Source organism: Carcharhinus amblyrhynchos, chromosome 24 (assembly GCF_965287045.1).
Source record: "Carcharhinus amblyrhynchos chromosome 24, sCarAmb.v2.hapA, whole genome shotgun sequence".
In the NCBI taxonomy this organism is placed as follows: Eukaryota; Metazoa; Chordata; class Chondrichthyes; order Carcharhiniformes; family Carcharhinidae; genus Carcharhinus; species Carcharhinus amblyrhynchos.
The window spans coordinates 30,249,086-30,258,907 of record NC_137347.1 but is presented as its reverse complement, the minus strand read 5'-3'; the positions used below and the strand labels follow the sequence as shown (position 1 = coordinate 30,258,907).

The 9,822-nt window shown below is 42.9% G+C and overlaps 1 protein-coding gene across 1 annotated transcript; it reads left to right on the top strand.

Moving 5' to 3' along the window:
- The first annotated feature begins 1,123 nt into the window (after nt 1-1,123).
- LOC145357763 (transcription factor Sox-7-like) lies at nt 1,124-9,511 on the top strand. Its single transcript, XM_080211231.1, has 2 exons — nt 1,124-1,382; nt 8,388-9,511. Exons 1-2 carry the CDS (start codon nt 1,163-1,165, stop codon nt 9,191-9,193), a joined length of 1,026 nt encoding a protein of 341 aa, XP_080067357.1. The 5' UTR covers nt 1,124-1,162; the 3' UTR covers nt 9,194-9,511.
- Nucleotides 9,512-9,822: the final 311 nt, after the last annotated feature.

Genomic DNA, 9,822 nt, shown 5'->3' with positions numbered 1-9,822 from the left:
CAGATGGGTTTTACCGACAATTGACAATGATTTATTTCACGGTCATCAGCAGATTCTTAATTCCAAATATTTTTTATTGAATTCAAATTCCACCATCTGCTGTGGAAGGATCTGAACCTGGGTCCCTAGAACATGAGTGAGTTTCTGCATTAGTAGCCTAGTGATAATACCACTAGATCATCTGCTACATCAGAAATGTTAAGAGCATATTCACACTCTGACCGATCTTAGATCAAAAGGGATAACCTCACAAGTTCCCAGAGTTCCACCTGCCAGTTTTGCTCACTCAATTCTTAGAAGAACAATTCTTTGTAGCATACTGCTCCCAACTATATGACTGCTGTGCCACAGAACTTAATGCTGTCTGCAAACATGGACTTTCAGCTTCTTCTGAAAAGGAATTTGCATACTCTGCATCTATAATTTATTTTCTCAGTTCTTGTGTTCTCATATTTCGAGAGGTTTGTCTCTTACATATTAAGCTGTAATTATTCCACTTTCACATTGATCAACATGTTTGAAATCCCAGTCTATCAGGTACCTGGATCACGGGACGGCAAAGCAATCTCCATCCCTTTTTAAAATTTTGAATTATTTTTTAGATTTGTTTTTGAATAGGTGATGAAGAGTTTGTAAATGCCTTATTATACAAGCAGTTCCTCAATTGAATGGAAAAGCACATGTTTTCCTAATGGGCTAAACTTTTTAGATGCTTGTGGGCACAGGGCCATGAGAAAAGTGTTCTAATTTGACATGCAAATTTGTATGATCATCTACATTTCACTGCTCTACCTCCAGTGCACTTTACATTCACATTACTCACTTAATGGAAACTATTCTAAAGAATACATGGAAGACACTAGGGATTGAAGAGTCAGTTGACCGTGACTCAGTTCAAGTGCTGTGTAACATTAATGCAAAGGATGATACAAGGGGCCACCTAGAAAAGAACCACCCATATAGTTTCTTAAAGATTTTATTTATATTTGCCTTGAATCCAATGAGTGGATTGGATTGGTGATTATATCGTCATCATGGTAGGAGGAGCCTATCTTCAGCACCTGAAATAAACCTGATATAAACACCCAAGCCTACCTGCTCCCACAGAAGATTCGACTTTTTGGATGAGGGGTGAAAGTAAGGTTGCTCCTGCCAGCTGCCAATGAAGATGAGGGCTGCCAGTACAAGCTATGTCGATGCCGGTGCTTTCTTCCTGAAAGCCTCGGAGCCCATTCACCAGCCGAGGGATTGTGGGACCCACATCACCATCAGCCGGATTCCCCGACCCATGAACGCCTTCATGGTGTGGGCGAAAGATGAGAGGAAGAGGCTGTCTTTGCAGAACCCCAACCTTCAGAACACAGAGCTCAGCAAGCTGTTGGGTAAGGATTGGCAGAGCAGGGAATAGCCCCCATGTTCTGTGTTCTATGTATTTAATTCTCTCTCAAAGGAAATAGCCACATCTTGATGTCAGTCCCTGAAATCTATAGATTGTAGAACACTGGCTGTGTTATTTCTTTAATGTGTACATTTAAAGACAAGCAAAACTTTTTCTTTCCCCCTGTGGTGTGCTACAACACATTAACCGACTGTGTGTACAAACGTGTATCAAAACATGTACTTTGCATGTAAGTATGCAAAATAATTAGGTGTACACCTATGTGTCTGTTTTTACATGTGTGAAGACATATGCTTCTTGGCTCGCAAAAATCAATGCATGCTCATGTACATAAAGTTGGTCATCATGCAAACATTGATGTCTAAAGAATAAGAAACTTGCATTTCTATAGCACCTTTCTCAAGGATGTCTCAAAGTGCTTTTCAGCCAGTAAATAAATATTTTTTTGAAATGCAATCACTGGTGAAATGTAAGAAAAGCAAAAGCCAATTTGCAATTTGCAAGGTCCAACAAACAGTAATGAAGCTGACCGGATAATAACTGGAATTTTACCCTCCTACCCAACACGGGAAGCAGAGCGGATGAGGGCAGATCATGGAAAGGTCCACTGACCTCAAGCAGGAATTTACAGTTTTGGGACTAGTGAGGCCATAAAATCTCACCCAATCTGTTTTAATGATTTTTTTGGGAAATAAATATTGACCAGGACAGAAGGGAAAACTCTCCTGCTGTCTTTCAGAATTAGTGCCAAGGAATCTTTTACATCCACTCAAAAGGACAGAGGGGACTTCAGTTATCTAAAAGATGGCATCTTTGACAGCCTGATGCTACTTCCAACTGAGCCATAGCTGACATCTCTTAAAAGTCGGTGAAGATTTTAGGGTTAGAGAATGTTTGAGTAGTGTTGCTTGGTAAGCTAAACAGACAAAGCCAAGTCTTCCACTGACATAGCTTTACTCATGCTGCCTACCTACTGTTTTAGCGCATTAATGTTTTATTAGTCAGTGCGTGGCTTAACCCTACAAAACAAGGAGATTCCTGGTATGATTCTTAACCTCTGTTGAGTTAAGGGATTGGAACTTGTATAGCCTTTGCAGTGTACACATGGCTTCAGAATCCCAGAATCATACAGGTCAGGAGTGGATAGGTAGGAAGATGATGGACGATACAAGCAGACCCACTCACAAGGGAACGTAAAATCCAGCCCTTGAAGCTTCATCCCTCATTCTTAGCTGGTGAATTTTGGCCAGATAGTCAGCTCTTGTAATGAGTCCACTGGACAAGAATCCAGGGGTGCTGATGGGGTGAGATAGGATAATTGTGGCTATGATATCCTCTAGCTGTCTGTTCACAACCTTGGTGCCACTTGTGATCCTGAGATGAGCTTCAATTTTGAGCCATCATTAAGACTGCCTATTTCTACCTCTGTAACATCACAAGTCTTCATTTCTCCCTCACCTCACTTACAGCTGGAAACCTCATTCGTGCCTTTGTTACCTCCTGGTTTAACCACTCCAGGCTGGTCTCCCACAGTCTACTCTCTATGGGGTCATCTAAAACTGTGACTCCCAGGTCTCAATTTGCACTAGGTCCCATTTCCCTATCAGCCCAATGCTCACTGACCTTATTGGCTCTCAGTCAATCAACACCTTGATTTTAATATCACCCAAGCTTTCAATGGCCTTTCCCCCTTCTACCTCTGCAACCTCCTCCAGCCCCACATCAGTCTGAGAAAGTTGTATTCTTTTAATTCTGGCCCCCTGTGCATCTTGATTTTAATTGTTCCATCACTGGCGGCAATGCCTTCAGTTGACTGGGCCCCAACATAGGGCAGTTATAAGGTGGAATTTTCCCATCCTGCCCACCACAGGAATCCCAGTTGGCAAGCAAAGGTTCATTGTCCGCAGAGGGATTGTTCGATTTTGGGATGAGCACAGCTAGAAAATCCTGCCATAGAGTCTTACAGTATGGAAAGAGGCCATTCAGCCCATCATGTATGTGTCACCATCAAGCACCTATCTTTTCTAATCACAATTTCCAGCACTTGATCTGTAGTCTTGTATGCTATGGCGTTTCAAGTGCTCATCTAAATGCTTCTTAAACATTGTGAAGATTCCCATCTCTACCATACTTTCAGGCAGTGAGTTCCAGATTCTCAACACATTTTGGGTGAAAATGTTTTTCCTTAAATCCCCACTAAATCTCTTCCCCTCTTTTAAGAGGAAAGGTTTTGTCCTAGCCATCCTATTTATATCCCTAGTAATTTTGAACACGTTAATGCAGTCCCTCCTCAGCCTTCTGTGTTCCAAGAAAAACAACCATAGTCTGGCCAGCCTTTAGGGAAGGAAATCTGCCATCCTTACCTGGTCTGACCAACATGTGACTCCAGAGCCACAGCAATGTGGTTGACTCTCAACTGCCTTCCGAAGGACAACTAGCCATGGGCAATAAATTCTGGCCCAGCCATTGATGTTTATGTCCCATAAATGAATAACAAGCTGAAACACTCCATCCTAGGCAATAGCCTGGTGAATCTCCTCTATACCCTGTCTAGTGTAAATATATCTCTTCTAAAGCTCTGGAATACCCTTCCCTACATCTATCCACCTCTCTACCTCACTTTTTGCCTTTAAGCCACTCCTTAAAACCTACCTCCTTGGCTTTGCTTTTCTGACCTAACATTTCCTCATGTGGTTTAATGTTACCAGTTAGCAGGAAGTGCCAATACTGGTACTTGGAAATCACTGAGTTCAATCATCTATGAAGAAGCAGGTGAATCGTGCAGTCAGGACTCTTTTGAGACTTATTCAGCTGAGGTGACGCCTGTCCTTGACTCAAAAAACAAAGCCTACATGATGCACAAAATAAACTCGACAGCTGAAACACTCCATGGGCTGAAATTAGCCAAGACAGCCAGGCTAAAGATAGGGACATACTGTGCAAATAAATGCTGGGGCTGGGATTTGCCAGTCTCCCCTTCTACATAACCAGAAATTCCCTGCCTAAAGTCAACAGACCTTTGGCTGATCCATCAAATTTTCCATCCCACCCACAATAAGAACCAGAAAATCCTGGCCTGGATCAAATTATGCTAGGAAATCCAATCTGCCAGTGGCAATGGAAATCTGTGACCTTTGTGTGAGGAGTTTGAGAGAGCACTTGGCTCTGCCATCACCAAACTTGTGCCCCTGAAGTTTCCAGATGGTAAAATACCCATTGTTGGAAGTAACAGATGTCCCATTGGGCTGAACACAGCTATGTGCAGTACTCCGGTGAGATAGATATTTCCCAGTCCACACTTGATGTTTTCATGCAGCTCCCTGCCATGGATGAGTGAGATGAGGGACCCTCGCTTGAGAAGGTCAGAAGGTTTAACAAACAAAAAGATACCCAACAAGGATTGAATCAACTGAATTGCTCAAGCCCAGAGAATCCCATTTATTTCCGCACCTTTAAGGCCTTCTCCTTCTCTGCTGGAATGTGATCTGCATCCCAGTGGAGATGTGTGATGCAAAAATGATGACACTATTCAGAAGCAAAGGCAACATCTACAAGAGCAGCTCACTCCTCAGCATCATGAGGAAAGACTTGCCTAGAGTCATGGTTCCATCTACTTGCAGACCGAGTGTGCTCAGAAGCACAATGCGGTTTACATGCCAGCAAATCTATCAAGACTGAAAGTGGTGACAAAGACACATTGTGTCCTGCTCAGTGACTATTACAGCCCCTTTGCTGATGATGCTGCAGTAGTCAACCACACGGAAAATCAGCTACAAAGATATACCAGCTATCTCCCCCATATCAGCCATCTCTCCCATGGCTGCAACTTCTTCTCCCTGGCTATAAGTGTCAAACAAACTGTGGTCATGTTATGTCTCAGCCCCTGTTCACACTAACAAAATGGATTTGCAAGTTCTATTATCTCAGATCCAGAGTACAATCTATTTTATTTTACTCATTTATTAGTGTCACAAGTAAGCTTACATTAACACTGCAATAAAGTTACTGTGAAAATCCTCTAGTTGCCACACTCTGGTACCTGTTTGGGTATTCTGAGGGAGAATTTAGCATGGCCAATGCACTTAACCAGCATGTTTTACGAACTGTGGGAGGAAACCAGAGCATCCAGAGAAAACCCACACAGACACAGGCAGAACGTGCAGACTCCGCACAGTCACAAAGCTGGGAATCGAATCCAGATCCCTGGCGCTGTGAGGCAGCAATGCTAACCATTGTGCCACTGTGCTGCCATCTGTCCCTTGATGCAGAACACAGGAAAAAGAGCTGACTCTTTGGCTAACTCAAGAAAGGATATCAACGCTGACTCAGTGTCATAGTTTGTTTGAGAATACTTCTGCGAAGACTTTCGCGATTGCATTACAGGCTCTGTATAAATATAATTTTATTATTGCTGAGATGTGTTATGTAAAAAAAGAGAAGGCTAGAGAATGACCTCATAAAAGTTTTAAAGATTATGGAAAGTTTTTATTGGATAGAAGCAGTGAAGATTCTTTTTAAACAACATTTTCATTTGTTTGGGAGAAAAAGACTCAGGGACATAAATATAACATAAACTCTAATAAATCTATCAGGAAACTCAAGAGAAACATCTTTATCCAGAGATAGTTACAGTTTTGGGTCTTCATGTACAGTAGGTGAATAACAAAGAACAAAGAAAAGTACTGTTCAGGAACAGGCCGTTCGACCACCCCCACCCCCCGCCCCATGCATGTGGTGATCATGATGCCCTAACTAAACTGAAACAAACCTTCTGCCCTTACTCAGTCCATATCCCTCTATTTCCTCCCTATTCATGCACCCATCCAGATGCCTCTTAAATCTTGCTAATGTGCCAGCTTCCACTGCCTCCTCTGGCACCGTGTTCCAGGCACCCACTGCTCTCTGCGTGAAAAACATCCCTCGCACATCTCCCTTAAACTTTACCCCTCTCACTTTGAACTTGTGCCCCTTGTAACTGACACTTCCAGCCTTGGAAAAAGCCTCTGACTATCCACTTGCCTATGCCTTTCATAATGTTGTAGACCTCTATCAAGTCTCCCCTCAGCCTCCACTTTCCAATGAAAGCCATCCTAGTTTGATCAACCTCTCCTCATAATCAACATCCTCAAAACCGGGCAATATCCTGGTAAACCTTCTTTCCACTCTCTCCAAAGCTTCCACATCCTTCTTGTAGCGTGATGACAATAACTGCATGCAACACCCCAAATGGAGTCTAACCAAGGTTTTATATAGCTGCGACTTGATTTCCGAACTCTTGTACTCAATGTCCCGGCATGTCATATGCCTTCTTAATTACATGAAGACTGAATAACCTGTATTGTTCTTCCCCAAATCCCTGTCTCTCTCTGTACCCTGTACTTCCTCTGGTGGTGGACAGTTTACAGCAGCAGCCTTCCTTTTCCTGTTTCGTCAGCAAGTCAAAATCCAAGACCTATGCTGTATAACAGCACCAAGACTTTGAAGGGCAGTACAATCAAGTCGTCCTAATTCTGTTGAGGGAAAGAGAGCCTGCAACCGGCAGGTGAACTTTCTTTGCACTCTCCAAAGCTCCCATATCCTTCTGGTAGTGTGCTGACCAGAACTGCACACAATACTCCATATGCGACCTAACCAAGGCTCGACATACCTGCAACAAAATTTTCCAACTCTTATACTCAATGCCCTAGCCGATGAAGGCAAGAATGCCATCTGCCTTTTTAATCACCTTGGCCACTGGTGTTGCCACTTTTAGGAACCGTGGACCTGCACGCCCAGATTCCTTGGATACATTTAGGGGAAAGCTAGATATATACATGAAAGAGAAAGGAATAGAAGAACATGTTGATAGTATGAATGAAGTAAGTTGGGAGGAGGTATGTGTGGGTGCACCATGGATCAAAAGGCCTGTTTCTCGGCTGTAAATTCTATGTATTTCTCTGAATCTTGCAAAACAAATCACAGAAGGAATTATTTCTTTAAACAAATTAGGTTGCAAAATCAAACTGAGTTAATGTAGAGACCTGGAATTATATGAGGCAGGAATCAGAGTAAGCATCTGCAGTAGTGACTAATAAACTAGCTGATTCAACAAAGACGCAGTAATCCCCTGGCAAGCATCTATACATCCCACAATGGAAGCTTCTGGTTTTGTGGGCAGCACCATTGTGTAAAATGGAATCTTAGAAGTTAATCAGTTTGCAATTTATTCATCAATGAAGGAATAGATGCCTTGGGATGAAGTCATTCCAACAAAGTCCAGCCGTATTTGGCCAAACCCGCACAAAAGATTAATAAAATTATCTGAATGTAAATCCCTACTTTAGTCACAATATCAGGTGATATAGATCAAAGACAGGTCAGCCTCTGTCTCACAGAATGTTAATAGGCTTGAGGGATTAAATGGTCTACTTCTGTTCCTATATAAGTCAGTTATCCATAAAGCATCTTATGTTTGAATTTTCAATAATATTGTATAAAGGTTTAAGATTAAGATTTCCCAAATCAGGCCATATCTTGTGCAGTTCCAACAACGCTCAAGAAGCTCAACACGATCCAGGACAAAGCAGCCCACTTAATTGACAAACACTCACTCCCTCCACCACCGATGCACAGGAGCAGGAGTCTGTACGTGTACAAGATGCACTGCAGCAATTCACCAAGGCTCCTTACTCAGCACCTTCCAAATCCATGACCACTACCATCGAGAAGGACAAGGGCAGCAGACACATGGGGACACCATTACCTCAAACTATTCTTCCACGCCACTGACTTGGAAAACAAGAAATTGTAGGAATATACAGAAAGAACAGTAGACTGGGAATAATTAAATAACATTAAGATTCAATGGACTGAATAGCCATTATGTTCTTCAAGGTTCTGTGATGCTGTGTTATTAAATTCTTTAACATATGGGTTCATAATTTCTGAAAGTGCAATTCTTACACCGTTTCCATTCAATCTCAAGGTGTCTCCTCCTTTCATTTTCCAGGCCGATGTTGGAAATCACTTACTGTGGTGCAGAAGCGGCCATACATTCTGGAAGCAGAGAGGCTGCGGGTGGAGCACATGCTGGAGTATCCCAACTACAAGTACAGGCCACGGCGTAAAAGCCAAACTCGTGGCCCCTACAGGAATGGCATTTCTGTTCACAGAGATAGCACTGACCAACAGGAATTAGGAGGCCATCAAGATAAGGAACACCCCAACAGCACACAGGCAATGGACCATAACACTTCCCTAAATCTTACCCCAGAAATAAACCCACCATCCAGCAAGCATGATATGTTCCCCTTTGGGAAACAAACTCCAGTTACCAGTGGGCACTTCACTCACCCGCACATTACAGAAAATTGGAATGGGTTGACAGAGATGGACTGGTCCACTTCTCACTCACTTTTTAGCCATCCTCAACCAAACTGGAGTCTGTATTGCCAATCCCACCAGACAAACATATTGCCCACCTCCCATGATGCAACACTGTGTTCCCACAGCATGGCAGTGGGATCCTCTCCATTGCTTGGAACTTTAGCCCACTGCTGTGGTCAGTTACGTCAAGCTCCACCACCAACGAATGACTTGGAATCCCTGGACAATTTGTGCTACGCTGAACTGTTGGCTGACGTGGATCGGAATGAGTTTGACCAATACCTCAACAATGATTCCTGGTCTGATCCACTTGGCCATCTACTGAATGAAAAGGTCTTTGGGAGCAATGACACAGCTGAAACTGATCTTGTGTCTGTGCTGGCTGACATGAACACAGCCTGTTACAATACTATTTCCAGATTCATTTGACATTGTTGCATAGTGACACTTCCAGTGTAGTACTGATGGAGTGTTGCACTGAACCATAGAACCATAGAAAATTACAGCTCAGAAACAGGCCTTTTGGCCCTTCTTGTCTGTGCCGAACCATTTTTTGCCTAGTCCCACTGACCTGCACTTGGACCATATCCCTCCACACTCCTCTCATCCATGAACCCATCCAAGTTTTTCTTAAATGTTAAAAGCAACCCCGCATTTACCACTTTATCCAGCAGCTCATTTCACACTCCCACCACTCTCTGCATGAAGAAGCCCCCCCCAACTAATATTCCCTTTAAACTTTTCTCCTTTCACCCTTAACCCATGCCCTCTGGTTTTTTTTCTCCCCTGGCCTCAGTGGAAAAAGCCTGCTTGCATTCACTCTATCTAGACCCATCAAAATCTTATACACCTCTATCAAATCTCCCCTCATTCTTCTACACTCCAGGGAATAAAGTCCTAACCTATTCAATCTCTCTCTGTAACTCAGCTTCTCAAGTCCCGGCAACATCCTCATGAACCTTCTCTGCACTCTTTCAACCTTATTTACATCTTTATGCTTACATCTTACATCTTACTGCTGAAGATGCCACCTTTCAGATGAGATATAAAACCCAGGC

What these genes read in the sequence shown, in the direction of transcription:
- LOC145357763 (XM_080211231.1), top strand. Translation starts at nt 1,163, where the DNA reads ATGAAGATGAGGGCTGCCAGTACAAGCTATGTCGATGCCGGTGCTTTC. An exon ending in AGAGCTCAGCAAGCTGTTGG is followed by an intron (nt 1,383 to 8,387) that starts GTAAGGATTGGC and finishes TTCATTTTCCAG; the next exon opens with GCCGATGTTGGAAATCACTT.